Genomic DNA, 17703 nt, shown 5'->3' on the forward strand with positions numbered 1-17703 from the left:
GCCATAAGCTCGCTACTGCCTCTTCTCAAAATCACAAAGCTACAATAATGGCATACACGACGTCATATGACGGTTCAAACTCTGGGTTCCAGGTTGGGCAAAACCTTGGTCACATCACTAATCAGTTCCGTGAGTAGGAGTATAATTATAGATGAGTGTGACTGATTGGTATGTCTACCTAAGTACAATCGGAAACATCATTGAATCAGGCGTGCCTGCGGGATCTGCGGACGACCGATCCTCTCCATGACAAGAATCGTATTCAGAACACCAACGGAGGGCTGCTCAAAGACTCCTACTGCTGGATTCTAGACAACAAGGAGTTTCAACAATGGCAAGACGACCAGAGCGACTGTCTGCTCTGGATCAGAGGTGATCCGGGCAAAGGAAAGACAATGCTGCTGTGCGGTATCATCGATGAATTGACACGATTATTTGGGGACACTGCGAATATCTCGTTCTTTTTTTGCCAAGCTACCGATGTGCGAATCAACAATGCCACGGCTGTTCTCCGTGGCTTAATATATTCGCTTGTCAAAAAGCAGCCATTTCTTCTCTCCCATGTGAAAATTCTGTATGACCACGCGGGAAAGGCATTGTTCGAGGATATGAACGCATGGAACGCTCTTTCGCGGATTTTCAGGGATATTCTGAAAGACCCGATTTTACAGAGCACCTTTTTGATTATTGACGCGCTGGACGAATGCATAACAGGACTACCTTCCCTTCTCGACTTGATTACTCAGGTTTCGTCTGCTTACCCACAGATAAAGTGGATTGTCTCGAGCCGCAACTGGCCTGATATTGAAGAGCGTCTTGACACTACCCATACCACTCCGATCTCTTTAGAGCTCAATGATGCGTCTGTATCTGAAGCTGTGAGCAAATTCATTCAACACAAGATTCACTACCTAGCGAAAGTGAAGAAGTATAGCGATGAAACTCGTGATACGGTCTGCCGTCACTTGTCATCCAACTCGCAAGGAACATTCCTTTGGGTAGCCTTAGTCTGTCAAGATCTTGATAGAACATCGCGGTGGCACGCTCATAAGAAGTTGGAGGCATTTCCTCCTGGACTGAATGCCTTGTACGGTCGGATGATCGATCAAGTTCGGAACTCGGAAGATGCCGAGACCTGCAAGCGGATACTGGCTGTTATGTCCATAGTGTATCGGCCTATCGCGTTTGACGAATTGTCTTCTCTTGTTGAACTACCTGATGAACTCTCTAATGACTCCGAAGCCCTATCAGAGATTATCGCGACTTGTGGTTCGTTTTTGGCTGTACGTGAAGACACTGTCATTTTCGTCCATCAGTCTGCAAAGGAGTTTCTACTCAGAGAGACGCAAAATGGGGTCTTCCCTGGAGGTATGGAGGCTGAACACCATGAAGTTTTCTCTCGTTCTCTTCAAATCATGTTTAAGTCACTTCGGCGCGACATACTTCAACTTAAGCTTCCTGGGTGCCCGATCGAGGAAATCAAACCACCTAGTCCGAATCCATTAGCAGCTGCAAAGTATGCGTGTGTCTATTGGGTTGACCATCTTCACCATAGCGGATGCTATGAAAAAGATGATCTTGGTGTTGATGAGAGAGGGTGTGTGGATGATTTCCTACGAGAAAAATTCCTTCATTGGGTTGAAGCACTGAGCATTCTAGGAAGTATATCACAAGGTATAGCAGCTATACTAAAGCTTGATGCCTTATTTCGAGTGAGTCGTTGGTTTAAAAAATATCTCCACTTCTGACATAATGACACTGCAATAGAAAAAAGGAAAGCCAGCTGCCCTTTTACATCGAGTTCAGGACGCCTCCCGATTCATTCAATACCACAGACAAGCAGTTGAAAGTAGCCCACTTCAGGTATACAGTTCCCCCCTGATTTTTAGCCCTATGTTGAGCCTCACGAGAATATGTTATCGAGGGGAAAGACCATGTTGGGTATTGAATGAGCCATTGGTGGACAAGGATTGGAGTTCATGTCTTCAAACCCTTGAGGGGCATAGCCGTTCGGTCGTCTCGGTCGTCTGGTCGCAAAATGGGAGCCGACTCGCATCAGCGTCATATGATCAGTCTATTAGGATCTGGGATCCGGCCACCGGCCAGTGCGTTTTAACCCTCGAGGGACATAGCGATTCGGTCAACATGATTACCTGGTCGCAAGATGGAAGCCGGCTCGCATCAGCGTCAGATGATAACACCGTCAAAATTTGGAATCCGGCCACCGGCCAGTGCGCGTCAACCCTTGAGGGGCATAGCTATTGGGTCGTTTCGATTGCCTGGTCACAAGACGGAAGCCGACTCGCATCAGCGTCATATGATCAGACTATTAGGATCTGGGATCCGGCCACTGGCCAGTGCGTGTCATCGCTCGAGGGGCATAGCGATTCGATCATCTCGGTTGTCTGGTCGCAAGATGGGAGCCGATTGGCATCAGGGTCTTCTGATCAGACCATTAGGATCTGGGATCCGGCTACTGGTCAGTGCGTTTTAACCCTCGAGGGGCATAGCGATTCGGTCAACATGATTGCCTGGTCGCAAGATAGAAGCCGACTCATATCAGCGTCAGATGATAACACCGTTAAAATCTGGAATCCGGCCACCGGCCAGTGCGCGTCAACCCTCGAGGGGCATAGCGACTCAGTCATTTCGATTGCCTGGTCGCAAGATCAAAGTCGACTCGCATCAGCGTCATGTGATCAGACTATCAAAATCTGGGAACCGGCCACCGGCCAGTGCGTTTTAACCCTCGAGGGGCATAGCAATTCGGTCAACTTAATTGCCTGGTCGCAAGATAGAAGCCGACTCATATCAGCGTCAGATGATAACACCGTTAGAGTCTGGGATCCGGCCACCGGTCAGTGCGCGTCAACCCTCGAGGGGCATAGCGATTCGGTCGTCTCGGTTGCCTGGTCGCAAGATGGAAGTCGACTCGCATCAGCGTCTCGGGATAGGACTGTCAGGATCTGGGATCCGGCCACCGGCCAGTGCGCGTCAACCCTCGATAGGCATAGCGATTCGATCAACATAATTGCCTGGTCGCAAGATCGAAGCCGACTCGCATCAGGGTCCTCTGATCAGACCATTAGGATCTGGGATCCGGCCACTGGCCAGTGCGTGTCAACGCTCGAGGGGCATAGCGATTCGGTCGTCTCGGTTGTCTGGTCGCAAGATGAAAGCCGACTCGCATCAGCGTCAGATGATAACACTGTTAGAATCTGGGATCCGGTCACCGGCCAGTGCGCGTCAACCCTCGAGGGGCATAGCGATTCGGTCGTCTCGGTTGCCTGGTCGCAAGATGGAAGTCAACTCGCATCAGGGTCCTCTGACAAGACCGTTAGGATCTGGGATTCGGCCACCGGCCAGTGCGCGTCAACCCTCGAAGGGCATAGGAATTCGGTTCGCTCGATTACCTGGTCGCAAGATGGCAGCCAACTCGCTTCAGGGTCCTCTGACAACACCGTTAGGATCTGGGATCCGGCCACCGGCCAGTGCGTTTTAACCCTCGAGGGGCATAGCGAGTCTGTCAACATGATTGCCTGGTCGCAAGATGGAAGCCGACTCGCATCAGCGTCACGTGATCGGACGGTTAGGATCTGGGATCCGGCCACCGGCCAGTGCGCGTCAACCCTCCATATCAGCTCCCCCTACTTCCTTCGATTTGATCAAGTCAACTTCAATTATCTACACACGTCGCTTGCTACATTCGATCTGGGATGCACTGGTACCGTCACGTCTATTCCTCAGTCTTCAACCTTGCCAGAACATTACGGGTATGGCCTGAATGATGACCGTTGCTGGATAACCTATAAGGGAGTAAACCTCCTTTGGTTGCCCGTCGAATATCGACCAACTAATCCCGATCTTTTTGCTATGTCTGCAACAAGTCTGGCGATTGGCTGTTCTTCAGGTCGTGTCCTATTTCTCGCGTTCACAAAACAGAGCCCAATTACCACCCATTGATCGGTTTTATACTGCGTCAGATCCCCGCACCTTTCCTACATATATTTTGGGGCGAATAACCCATTCTATTCTTTCCAGAATCTTCAGTTACAGGTAGAAGTAGGGAAGTTTTAGGTCTCAAATCAGGAAACGTGTGATGCAATGATGAGTTCTACTGTAAGGCCGGAGATCAATATATTGAAATGCCTGGGCCCTCCAGTTAGCAACCACCTAGGATAGAATAGGCGCACGATCTAGCATTCATGAACTAGTATACTGGTTCATCTAGGCGGCGAAACTGAGGACCCGCAGTTATCAAATAGGTCTTCCAGAAACACCCAGGCTCCTAGGAACTATGAGTCTGCGGGGTCACGTGCATTTCCCAATATCCCAGCATCCCCCCGACCTGACCAAATTCTTTTCGCCCGCCCGCTGAGCAAAGGGGTGAGCAAGGATTAAAATGGCCGATATTTTGTAGGACAGGAAATTCGTTCTAAAAGAATTTCTTTATCTATCGATATTGTACAGTTAGGACGCATGTCTACACCGGTCCGCCTGTTACTTGCAGGCAGTCAACGTGGTTGATTGAAGGGTGAAAAAAATGGCCGGACGACCGACAGCATGCTCTGTCAACCAATTGGTTCGATTTTTTTGCAAGTAACTGGTTTTAGATAGCGCATAGCCCATGAAACCACGATACGACACCTGTTTTCATACCATGACCTATTGACATACTGAGATACTGCCAACCATGTGGGTAACAGGTAGGGTAACCATAAAAGGGATAGCCCTCATAAAACAGAGTTTGACGAAGAATTCAAGAGAGTAAAGGGATGAAACTGATATCGAGCGCGTCAGTAGAATGGATAAAGCGATTTTGATCATATATTCCACCCCGCTAGTACTGATTCAACGTATCTCTTCGCTCAGTAGAGAAGAAGTGTAAACGAGTTTCATTGAAAGGGGAAAGGAGGTGAAAGATTGAGTGACCAGACAACCCACCAAATTCCCTGTCAGCTAGGATATTTGCCATTAAATATTACTGTACTGAGGTACTGCCGAGAGTGTTAGTCAGGGGTAAGCTTACCATAAAGGGTATGGCGTCACGCAAGATAAAGTTTGTGTTGGAGCACCTGTTTCGATGGTATTGTTCTGTCATCCTGATACGCACTACTCATGCATTAGGGTTAGACCTGTATCTATATCACTGGATTGTGACCCACACAACTCCACAACAATACAACCAACATACACGTGCTACAACAGGTTATGAGCCCTCTTTGCTCACCATGGATAGTGAATCAGGACATCCAAAACTCATTCGAACGAATTACCATTCCTGGAGATTAGACGCCGAAGTTCAACTTATCGGCATCGGAGCACTGGGGATCGTTGAAGGCACCGAGCCTGTTCCCGAGATCCCTATCACAACTCGAGCAGCTGAAATCACAACCTATACCCAGAGCGTTAAAGACTACCGACAAGCTAGAGAAAAGGCAATACAATGGATCTGGAATCATATCCACAGCGACTTTCACAGCATCGTTACAGCTGTTCGTCGAGACCCGCGAGACATATGGCTGGAACTCGAACGGCGACTAGGAGGAAGAAACAACTACAATATTTGGGCTGTACGTCAACAACTTGGGGGTGAATCCTTCAAAGAAAACGACAATATTCAGACTTGGTCTGCCCGCCTTGACACCTACAACCAACGCCTGCTCGGCACCGGTTCGGAGCTTTCTGAATTAGAAAGAATCGCCAAATTGCTCAGCACACTTCCCAAACGTTTTGAGATCACAGTTTCTCACATCCAACGAATCCCAAATCTCGACTACCAGACAGCTTTACAACAACTCCTCGACTTCGAGAATCAATTACCGGTCGGAGCTGCGAATGGCTCCGGAACCGCACTAATTTCTCACACTCGACCTCGAAGACCATTCCAATCACGAAGAGGAAGAGGCAATCGATACAGATCTGAGCCATATAATCGAAGACAACAACCTGCAAGTTCCCGGCAGACAATCTACTACTACCATTGTGGACGAAGAGGCCACACCAAGTCGGACTGTTAGGAGCTCCAACGACGAGAAGAAGAAGACAAACAGAATCAAGGTCGGCTATCTCGAATTCCTCGTGGTACAAATTACACCGCAGAGGATAGAGCCGCTACATCAACAAACACAGCTCAGTCGCTACCCAGATCAGACAGCAACTTTGTGGAAGATAGATTTGCTCACATAGCGATTCATGGCACATCCTCCGCAAATGAATAGATCCTTGACTCTAGAGCCAGCCATACAATGACTCACACAAGATCTGCCCTCACAAATTTCAAAAGATTTCACCAAACTCGTCAAGTCACAATTGGCGATAGATCGCACGTCAAAGCATTCGGAAGTAGCGTTCTCCACATTCGGACAAACTTAGCTTCTATCGACCTAAAGGAAGTCTAGTAGGTACCTCAACTCAGCACAAATCTGATATCTGTGCGTTCATTAGACAATATGGGACTAGAAGTTATCTTTGCTGGTGGTCAATGCAAGATCCGACGCGATAAAAAACTACTTGCCACTGCAAGCCAACTTCAATCCAATCTCTATCAGCTGAATTTACCCGCGTCGGCGTTCAATACAAAGTTTAACAATTACCACCCAATCACCATTTGGCATCAACGACTTACTCATTTGAATCTCAAAGATGTCTCAAAGATTACCAAGATCCAACTGCCAAAGCAAATATCTCGATGTGCCTCATACATGGCAGGAAAGCAGCATGCCACCTACAACAGGAATCCTCAAGAGAGAGCGACAAAACCGTTTAATTTCATTCATTCTAATCTCAGTGGTCTGCTGCCTACCTCTTTAGGTGGTTATCGGTACTTTCTTGTTTTCGTTGACGATTTCACACGATATACCCACACATACTTCTTAAAGGGCAAAAGCATGAAGGAGACCATCGAAGCTTTCCGTGCCTACCATATATAGATCAAGACTCAATTTGGTGCGACGGTAAAGAGGATTCGCACCGACAACGGCACTAGAGAATTTGCCAACCAATACTGGCATAAGTACATAGTCAACGAAGGAATCCAACATGAGTTTAGCCCTCCAAATACTCCACACATGAACGGTATAAGCGAGAGGACAATTCGGACACTGAAAGAAATGGCAAGGACCATACTTACAGGAGCGAGCCTGCAGGATCGCGAAGAATTCTGGGGTGAAGCTGTAGCAACTGCTACCTACACGCGTAATCTGTCCCCCTCGCATACATTCGATGGCAAAGTACCACTCATTGGTCTCTACCCAAATTTAACCCCTAGATATAATCATCTCAAACCGTTTAGCTGTTTAGCCTATATACTCGTCCCGCCCGCACAGCGTTCAGCTTGGCAATCACGCATAAGAAGGTCCCTATTCATAGGTTACATTCATAACACAACAAAGGTTTGGAAGGTATATGACATTGAGGCAAAAAGAACCTTCAATTCTGGACAAGTGATATTTGATAAAGAACAATTTCCAGGAATCCCTGTCGAGTCACAAAACCTGCAATACCATCCCTTATGGCAAATTGATAGGCCACGCGCTGTGGCCAATATTGTGCAAGCAAGCTTCCATGATCTTTATGTTAAAGTTACTGAGAAAGAACCAGAGCTTCTGAGTTTTAAGATCTATGGAATTGAGCCACCACATGACTATTCTGTGTATAACCTCATATTACCTCCACGCGCAACTGCTCTCGCGGCTCGGCGGAGTAGGGAGGATCTATCCAAGGGCGGCGCGGAGCCGAGCTCAGTGAAAAAGCCAGCTAGCAGGCTCCGAGTGGACGTAGCAGGCGATCCACTAGATTTTCACACTGCAATACAGGTGGATCCCGTCAATTGGTCTCGAGCCATACGCGAAGAGTTTTCCGCGCACCAAAAGAATCAAACATATGAAGTCATCCCCTTACCCTTAGATAAGACTGCGATTGGCTGCAAATGGGTGTTCAAGACAAAGTACGATACGCAGGGGAACATACATCATAAAGCTCGCCTGGTTACAAAAGGCTATAAGCAAGAGTATGGAGTACATTATCGAGAGACATACGCGCCTATTACAAGGTTGACGTCAGTAAGGCTACTACTAGCCCTCGCGACCTGGTTTCAGTGGGAGATAGAGCAGCTTGATGTAATCACTGCTTTCCTCAACCCCCACTTAGCTGAAGAGATCTACATAGAGCCTCCAGAAGGCATAGAGGTTAAAGATGGCAAGGCATTACGTCTACTTCGAACTCTTTACGGTCTGAAACAATCCCCTCTTAAATAGTACTCTAACATTGATAAGAAGCTGATAACTCTCGGATTTCGTCGCTCTACCGAGGACTCCAATATTTATATCTCCACTCACGTTCAGTGCATTTTACTTCTCTACGTTGATGACATCCTTCTTACTGGTCCACAAGAGTACATCTCGCAGATGAAACAAGAACTCATAAAGCTGTATCACATAAAAGACCTAGGAAAGATATCACTCTTTCTTGGCATGCAGATCGAAAGACACCAAAACCAAATCCGAATTCATCAGAACCGTTACGTCGAGAAGCTATTAGGACGATTCGGAATGTCCAGCAGTCACGGAATCACAACACCCCTCTCGGTCAAGATTGACCTTCATGAATCACGAGAAAACGAAAAGACCCTCGACTTCGACGATAGAAAGCAATACCAAGCGATAGTAGGAGATCTGATATACCTCATAACAGCAACACGACCAGATCTTGCTTTCACGCTATCACGTCTCTCCAAATTCAACGCAAATCCAACGACCAAGCACATAGAAGCGGCGAAACATACTCTACGATACCTCAAATACACCAATGATTTAGGTCTAGTATATGGTGGAAGAGACACAGAGCTTTATAGATACACCGATTCAGACTTTACTGCAGACGTCGATAATCGACGCTCTACAAGTGGATATGCATTTCTCCTCAACGGGGCCTATATACACTAGCAATCGAAGCAACAATCACTCGTCGCTCGATCCACTCATCAAGCCGAGTACATCGTAATAGCAAACGCGAGCTATAAAACCAGTTATCTTCGACGCTTAGTTGCAGACATTCATCCGGGCATTCATCCAACTCACCCAACAACCTTGTATACCGACAACCAAAGCGCAATCACCACAGCGTAGTCAGGCCGGGACGTCTCCCCTCGATCAAAATACATCGACATCAGATACCACATCACACGAGAAGCTCTAGCTAATGGCATTCTGCGACTCGAATATATTCGCACAACAGATATGACGGCAGACATTTTGACTAAGGCACTCTCGCGTGAATTGTACCAGAAACATACCCTCTCGTTAGGATTGCGGAAAGGATTCGCCTAAGAACGAGCACTCTTTTTGTCCTCTGACCGGTGATTTTACTCTTCATAAGAGATTTTGCACGCGATCAAGGTTTTTAATGAGGCTCGTTAGAAGAGCCAGACTACGAGTGGGAGATCCTGTCAATTTTAAGAGTATCGCGTAGTCAGGCTGAGTGGGAGTGTTGGAGCACCTGTTTTGATGGTATTGTTCTGTCATCCTGATACGCACTACTCATGCATTAGGGTTAGACCTGTATCTATATTACTGGATTGTGACCCACACAACTCCACAACAATACAACCAACATACACATGCTACAACAATCAGCATTCATGTCGCGGGACTAGAGACATCTCGTGACCTCTGGAATGAACTTGAAGAACGGTACCGGCGTATGGAACTCGCCACCTTCTGCGAACTATTTGCTCAACTTCGCGAGACAACCGGCGAACGATGCGCCAGTGCGCGTGATTTTGTTGATCGCGTACGGCTACTCGTACATCGATTGAATGCCATCGCTCCAGGATCAATCGGTGACAAGACACATATTGCGATTCTGCTCACGCAGATCGGACCGGAATACATCCTGGTTGTGGATGCGATCCAGAATGATAAGGATCCGGTCAACCCGACCACGATCAGAAATCGGCTATCCAACGCCGAGCAGACGGTCCGACGAAAGGAGTCTCCCGTGCCCCCGCAGGGAGTCCTAGGGCCATCAATCAATGTAGTGCAGAGAAATCCCAAGAAATGTACCTACTGCAAGAAGCGCGGCCATGTGGTCGCGGAGTGCTAGAAGAAACAGCGCGAAACACACCCGCCTAGGGACTATGCCCTGAAGGCCGAACGGAGTGCTTCCGGCTCACTAAGAAACAACATGTATAATATACCGTTAAGCTAGAGAGAAGATCGGCAGGGCCCGCCGACTTCCAAGAGACCGAGGATCAATATCGTGAGGGCGAGGGTGACGACCCTCTATACCCACGCACCGTAACCCCGGTAGATCCTGGACTCGGCCGCCACCAGCCACATCTGCTGGGACCGGAGCTGCTTCAGCAGTCTGCGGCCCCACCGCGAGATGTTGGACACGGCGGGTGATCCAGTGGAAGCCGAAGGGATTGGTACGGTAAAGCTCACGCTCCGGGGGAAGTTCAACCAACCCCTGGTGTTAAAGAATGTATACTTCGCGCCACACGTCGGGATGAACCTAATCAGCGTGCCGAAATTATTACGAGACCGCTACTCGGTGGCAGCGCACCCGCAGAACGTCTTTGTGCAACGCCGAGGACGGACCGTGGGGACTGCCTACTATACAGAGGAGGATCTGTTGATCCTGCGGTGCCATGTGAGCAGAAGATCTCGAGAGCGAGTCCAACTGGCGAGGGCGCCGGCGACCCGTGGCTATGCAGATTCCCTAGAACCGCAGGCGGTGGCCATGGACGTCGACGACCCTTAGGAGTCAAGTGACGCACAATGCGCAACGTCAACCTCTGAACTCGGTGGTGAAGCTGTGATACTCGAAGAAGATGCGTGCAAAGGAGTGGACCAGGCCTCCGAAGCGATGTGGCACGCTCGGATGGGACATCTGAACCGGGGAGACTTGAGGGTGGTCCTCCGGTAGACCGGCACTCCGTACCGACCGCTGACGCAGGCGCAGCTGCTGGTAACGCCGCAGTGCCTAGCGTGTATGTCGGGTAAGCAGCATCAGAAGAGGAACTCCCGTGTAAGACGGCCACGTCTGCATTCAACGAGAATCTTTGAAATGATCCATTCGGACATCATAGAGATGCCGATCGCCTAAGATGGCTCTAGGTACGTGATCACCTTTACTAACGATTATTCTCGCGGCTCGTAGGTATATGCCATAAGATGGAAGTATGAAGCGCTCCAGAAGTTCTAACAGTTTGAGGCCTAGGTGCACCGACAGTTCGGCGCCTAGATCAAGAGGTTCCTCACCGACAATGGGAGAGAATACCTGCCGATCGGAACATACCTCGAGAGCCAGGGAGTTGAGTTCGACACCTCACCGCTATACTGCAAAGGGCAGAATAGTTTGGCCGAACGCACGAATCGCACTATCCGGGAGCGGATTAACACGCTCCTATCCGATACGAAACTTTCTCCTTCCTAGTGGACCGAGCTTATAGACACGGTGGTCTACCTAAAGCTGCGCGTACCAGTATCGATTTTACAGAAGAAGACACCGTTCGAAATATTGTACGGGAAGCCGCCCTCGTTATTACATCTACGACGGATCGGCTCCCGCGCATGGGTGTTGATTCCCAAAGAGCATCGAGCAAAGCTCGGACCCAGGTCGTCCGAGTACCGATTGCTAGGTTACTATGAGCCGAATCAGTACAAACTGTATGAGATCCATTCCGGAAAGACCGTCTTTTCCCGTGATATCGAGTTCGATAAGAGGACCCCTGTGGCGCCACTCATCGAGGGGGAATCAGGCAACGACCTCCCAGACAACGCTCCTCCATCATCGGTCTTTCCGTCAGTACCCTCCTTGGCTAATAGGCTGCCGACACCACCGGTATCGCCTTTACCCTTTTCATCCGAGCAAGAGAAAACGCCGTCTCAGCATGGGGAGGAAATACCTCCACCGGTCAATCCAACTAAACAGGAAGCAGAGTCCACACAGGACCTCGGCTATTCCATCTATAGCCGCAGAAGACGACCTTCACGGCGTCTTCTAGAGTCATTAGGCAAGGTATACTCAACAGGCACATTGAATCCCGCACCGGCCAGGCAAGTCGACCCGGTAGCCTTTCGGGAAGCTGTATCGGGTTCAGATCAGCTGGAATAGTGGGCTGCCATCCAGAAAGAATATACGTCGCTTCTCGAACACGGAACATAGGAAAAGGTTCGACGAGAGGACGTTCCCGCCGGAGATCATATGATTGGCTGCAAATAGGTCTTCAAGACTAAAGTCAACGGAACGCGCAAAGCGCGATTAGTGATCAAAGGATATCGGCAGAAACATGGCATCGACTATCACGAAACGTTTGCTGCTATATCACGAATAGACTCGGTCCGCTACATCATTGCCAGCGCCGCATTACGCGGATAGAAGCTTCACCAATTCGACGCCGTCACGGCGTTCTTACACGGTGACGTGGACTCTTCCATCTACATAGAGTTGCCCGAAGGATTCGAAGAGCCAGACTACGTATACCGGCTTCGCCGCTCTTTGTATGGACTCAAACAGGCCCCACAGATTTGGTACCAATACGTCCACCGCGTACTGGCCGCCCATAGCTTCACCATAGCAGAATCGGACAACTGCGTATTCTACAAATCCGATTGCGTGGTCTATATCTATATCGATAACTTTCTCATTACGGCAGCCAATTCGCACGAAATCAAACAAGTGCAACAAGCATTAGAGAAGGAGTTTCAATTAAACGACCTTAGAACTCCGCGTTCATTCCTCGGAATCCAATTCGACTATCATACCGACGGAGGTGTTTCTATTCACCAACACCAGTACATCCAAAAGATTCTGTCTAACTTTGGCATAGAAACCTATCAGGCAAAGACTACCCCGATGAATCCCAAGCAAGTTTTGAATCATTATCCGGACGAAGCACCTCCAGACGAGGAAGCCAAAGCACGATTTACAACCGCCATCGGTTCGTTGATATATCTGATAGTTGGAACGCGACCGGACATCGCGTTTACGCTGGGCACGTTGAGTCGCTTCACGTCTCAGCCGCAATCGCACCACCAGGTCGCCCTACAGCGATTGCTTCGCTATGTCAAAGCCACACAATACCATCGCATCACATACCGCAGCGGACAATTGATTGGATACACGGATGCCGACTTTAGCGGCTCTGTCGTCACTGATGGAGCCTACTCGACGTCCGGGTACGTATTCCAACTTACGGGTGCGCCGGTTTCCTGGTCGTCCAAGAGACAGGGGGAAGTAGCCACGTCTACAACTCATGCCGAATACATCGGGCAATACAATGCCATTCTGCATTTGCAATAGCTCCGCACCTTTCTGGCCGAGACGCAACTGTATCGGTCCCCGGTCACCAACATCATGGCTGACAACCAGTCCGCTATTGCCCTCTCGCGCAATCCCGAGTTCCACAAACGGACCAAACATTTCAATGTGAAATTCCATTATCAGCGAGCAGTGCTGAATGCTGGCGAGATTGGTCTTCAATATGTTCCTACTGCGGAACAGGCCGCTGACGGTCTCACCAAGCCGTTGGGACCTACGGCTTTTACCAAGTTCTGTAGTCTTCTAGGAATCGAAGCCTTGGAGACTCGGAGGCAACAAATGTGACAGCGCAGGCGCTCTTTCCACTTTATTTTCCCACGAAGGTTTTTTGAGTGGTTTTACCGAGGCTTGCCTGCACAGCGTTAATCCAGTATCGCCTTGCCAGCAAAGCGATCCTGAGGGGGAATGTTGTGATATGAGGCTGGTGCAGATCAGGAACCAAGCCGCACCGTCGGAATTAGCTCCGAAGTGTCAATACAGACGACCAAGTTGATTGGAAATCAACTTGGCTAATTGTTGTATATATAGGCTCATGTATCCCTCTGAAATAACAAGTCAATCCATACCTCTGAACAACAACACGGGCAAAACCCATCCTTTCCGGTCGCTGCTGACGAGAGAGAACGCCTTTCTCCGCAGCAAAACCCATGCTCAGTGGGAGCAGGAGTGGAAGTTAAGCACCAAAGGCGCGCACCTACGGAAGGTGGACGGCGCGCTACCAGCGAGGTACACCAGGAAAATGTACGGAAGCTTGCCCAGGAACCGAGCATACCTGCTCACTCAGCTGCGCACGGGCCACAACTGGTTATCCACTTACGCCAAGAAATTTGGCTTCCGGGACGATGATCGATGCGAGTGCGGCGCGCAGGAGACGGTCAGCCACGTGTTGCTGGAATGTCCAAAATTACGAGACTTGCGGATAGAATTAAGAAGAAGTGTTGGGGACGCGTTGAACAGCGTGTCGAGTCTGCTGGGAGGCTCAACCGAAGGTGAGAGAGGTAATCCAGACAGCGTCTCGAGGGCGAAGACGGTTCAGGCCGTATTGGACTTCGCCGAGGCGTCGCAGAGGTTTCGCAGTCGTGCGCCACAAGGGCAGCCTAACAACGGGAGCGGCAATGGGCCAGGGTAGGCCGTGACGAGGCTCTAAGTTCATGTCAGAAAGTGGATCATTCTAAAAGTACATACTCGGATATATAGTTGTTGTATCCTGCATATCGTTCGCGAGGGGACAGGGTAAATGAACACTACTACTACTACTACTACTACTTCCTGTACATGCACGTGCCACGTGGACTCGGGCAAACGTTACTAGACCCACTTAATAGCGCTAGCGTTGTACCGTAGTCGTCTCCTATCCATTGGGCTAGTGGGTAAACAGAAAATGGCAAGCAGACGGAGGAACGCCTAAGACACATAAAAACAAGAAAACAAAAGGAGTATGCTAAGCTAGGTTGACCTAGGTGGACGCCTAATCGGACTAGAAGGATGAGGCGTTTATTTGCGAATTGAATTGTTAATCAAATTCGCGGTATAAACCCTGGTTTAGGACGCAGCATAGTTTGCTGGGTCATGCTGGCAATGAGAATTCCATTCTCATCCCACACTTGCCCCTCACTAAAAGCCCTGGCTTTGTTTGCAACAACAGTTCGCTGTTCTGAGACATGCCAATTCTTTAGGGTGATTTGTGGCCGGAATATCCGCAGAGCAAAATCCAAAGTGGCACAAGCACTTGCGTCTAGCAATTCATATCCACTATGATTTGCAGGGATGTACGCAAGACCTCGATCCATGTAGAAAGCAAGAGCGGACAGCTCTTCAGCCTGACTTTCCAGCGGACCCCGCACTCGAAATCTTTCGCTGGATATCACTGACGGAGCGGTCTCTGGAATTCGGTCTCTGTCGCCTTCTTGAAGGAAGATTGGTTGAACTTCCGTGAATTTTTCAATATACTTGTAAAGACCATATCTATGGTGCGCAGAATGCTTCGTATTGACCGACGCCAGAGGCGCCGATGCACTAGATTGCGGGAGAAGGCTGTATGTGACCATAGATGCGGATTCCTCGACATGGAAATCGGCCGATGCAACGAGGCATACTCTCATCGAACCATCATCTTCTTCCTGGCTGACTCTTACGACTCGCGTCTGGAAGCTCCTGCCATCCCGTACATTTTCCACCTCGCAAATCAGCTTGCGGTCTGTTGTGGCGGGACGGAGGAAGTGCCCACAAATGGAATATAAGTGGTGAAGACATGAAACAGTCTGGTATGTCGAATTCACTGCAATTGCCAACAAGTTCCCTCCGAATGCAGTCGATGAGAGCTTGCCCATTCGTGTCGGATTGACAGTAGAACGATAGCAGCCAGGCCGTATAGCTTTAACGCCGATTTGGCGGTTGAGGGTAATGTCGGAGTCGTTCATTGGCTGTCAATGAAATGCTTGAGGGTATGGAACAAATATCAACTAGCTGGGATACCATGAGTATAAACCAAATATGAATCAATTCAATATTTTGGAACGTTCATGATATTTATATAAGGAAGAATCATGATCATGAATCATGAATATGCCGAGGTAGCAATAAACCTTTGGAAGGCTTCATATTCTCACCCTTTGCTATTATAATCATGAAATGATCTATAGAAGTTGTTGAAAACTAGCTAAGATATACATTATTTTCTTAATGCGCGCTAGGCTCACTAAAATGATCTTACTGGTAGAGTTTCGGCAAGTTCAATCACTGCTGCAGATTTTGTTGATTATATTTCTATGATTGTGCCGATACTGCAATAAGGCCCTTTGGAAACCAAGGCCAATCTTCAGTTTTGCCTACATGTTGCAGAGGCAGCTGGCTAATGAATGATCAAATTCACCGAGGTGCTTCTTGCTTGATTAGAATATCTGGGTGACTCGGAAGACAAACGATATTCTAATACCTCGGTTTCTTCCAATTGTGAGACCGAAGAACATATCACTTGGAGTGACTTTTAAAATATTACTTACTGGTTTGAACGAAGGTTTATATTCTCTGTCGCCCTGATCGCAAGCTTTGTTGGCTATTGCACCCTTAGCACGCTTATCCATTCGTCTCGCTGCTTTAATCCCTCGAAAACAACTTGGACCAAAAATCCAAAATAAGGACCCGATAATCATGTCTTCGGAGACCGTTACACATTCGTCTTTTGCAGAACTGCCTCGCCTGCGAATGCTCCTTTTCTGTTTGATGTTTACAACCACCATTCACTACACGCACAATTACGCTCGGGCCGCAGACTATCCTCCAGTTCCTTTCATCTACGAAAGCCCCAAAGCATATCGCATTGGGATAGTCATTTCCTATCCATTTCACACTTTTTGCGGATTCTATGGATACAGGCTGTACATGTCTGGTAAATATCGAAAATCGCTTCTGTATCTTGGCAGCTATGCAACCCTGGGCATCCGCACACCGGCTCACTTCTTTGGAGGAGTTCCTCAGATCCCATGGTTCTGGATTTTGACGATTTTCACGGATTTTTTTGCTGGAGTTGCTTTGGGAGTCTTCTGTTATGAGACATACGCGTCACAAGTTCTTTCTTCTGCCGCGATGGGAGTCTGAACTTATGCTTGTTGGACCAAATGTATGTATAACCGAAGGCTACCGGGAGTCAATTTTAGTGGACCTTATTAACTGATTTGTTTAGTTAATCTATCGTCCCAGTGAGTAATATTAAAGAGTAGCACGGTCCTACCAATCCCGCATCAACTGAGCCTTGATATTCTTTACATGCCAAACTTTCCCCTTACCAACAATCCACATCCCATGCCCCCCAAATGCCAGGCTCACTGCCACGTTTGATCCCCCTCCAACCGGAATACTCCCCAGCACAAACCCAGTATCCGGCTCAATCCCATCCACTCCATCACCGGAACCTGCATATAGCCGTCCTTCCCTTGATGCGCGGATCCCATCATAGAAATATGACACTGGATTCCCCAATATACGCTGGTTGGTGAGCACTGCTCCTGATCAGGACATGTCGAATGCCCATAAAATTCGTTTGCCGTAAGGGTTCTTGTTTGAGGGTCGAAAATTGGAGACGCCCGTATCCGGAATGTAGAGCGTTTTCCCATCTGGAGAGATGGCTACTCCATTTGCGTTGACTTCTGTTGTCCAGATAACCTTCGACTGCATTATCAAGTTCCTGATGAAGTAGATCGATGGATTGGTTGGAGGGGTGAAGTTGGCGATTTCACGGCCCTAGGAGAAGATAGCAAGTCAGTATAATTCACTATTTTGCGGTAAAACAAGAAAAGCCAGAGCACAATTCAATACTTTGTCACATACCCATCCTGCTTTGGAGTCTGTTAGGTAGAAGTTTCTTTCTTGATCCATCTC

The 17703-nt window shown here is 48.6% G+C and overlaps 5 protein-coding genes across 5 annotated transcripts; 3 read left to right on the forward strand and 2 right to left on the reverse strand.

Annotated features, from left to right (window-relative positions):
* Positions 1 to 47: 47 nt before the first annotated feature.
* Positions 48 to 3963, forward strand: N7455_007025 (uncharacterized protein; the record flags this gene model as incomplete). Its single annotated transcript, XM_065605486.1, has 4 exons — positions 48 to 129; positions 184 to 1597; positions 1768 to 1863; positions 2082 to 3963. The coding sequence occupies 4 exons, from the start codon at positions 48 to 50 to the stop codon at positions 3961 to 3963; spliced, it is 3474 nt and encodes a 1157-aa protein (XP_065461340.1).
* A 1268-nt stretch (positions 3964 to 5231) lies between these two features.
* On the forward strand, positions 5232 to 6189 carry N7455_007026 (uncharacterized protein; the record flags this gene model as incomplete). The annotated part of the gene is made up of 2 exons (XM_065605487.1): positions 5232 to 5825; positions 5902 to 6189. 2 exons carry the CDS (start codon positions 5232 to 5234, stop codon positions 6187 to 6189), a joined length of 882 nt encoding a protein of 293 aa, XP_065461341.1.
* Positions 6190 to 9702: 3513 nt separating this feature from the next.
* On the forward strand, positions 9703 to 10104 carry N7455_007027 (uncharacterized protein; the record flags this gene model as incomplete). The annotated part of the gene is made up of 1 exon (XM_065605488.1): positions 9703 to 10104. One exon carries the CDS (start codon positions 9703 to 9705, stop codon positions 10102 to 10104), a length of 402 nt encoding a protein of 133 aa, XP_065461342.1.
* A 4739-nt stretch (positions 10105 to 14843) lies between these two features.
* On the reverse strand, positions 14844 to 15746 carry N7455_007028 (thioesterase family protein; the record flags this gene model as incomplete). The annotated part of the gene is made up of 1 exon (XM_065605489.1): positions 14844 to 15746. The coding sequence occupies one exon, from the start codon at positions 15744 to 15746 to the stop codon at positions 14844 to 14846; it is 903 nt and encodes a 300-aa protein (XP_065461343.1).
* Positions 15747 to 17334: 1588 nt separating this feature from the next.
* Positions 17335 to 17700, reverse strand: N7455_007029 (uncharacterized protein; the record flags this gene model as incomplete). Its single annotated transcript, XM_065605490.1, has 2 exons — positions 17335 to 17565; positions 17653 to 17700. The coding sequence occupies 2 exons, from the start codon at positions 17698 to 17700 to the stop codon at positions 17335 to 17337; spliced, it is 279 nt and encodes a 92-aa protein (XP_065461344.1).
* Positions 17701 to 17703: the final 3 nt, after the last annotated feature.

The sequence above is a fragment of the Penicillium solitum genome (assembly GCF_028829755.1).
Source record: "Penicillium solitum strain IBT 25940 chromosome Unknown utg000004l_segment0_segment0, whole genome shotgun sequence".
NCBI lineage: Eukaryota > Fungi > Ascomycota > Eurotiomycetes > Eurotiales > Aspergillaceae > Penicillium > Penicillium solitum.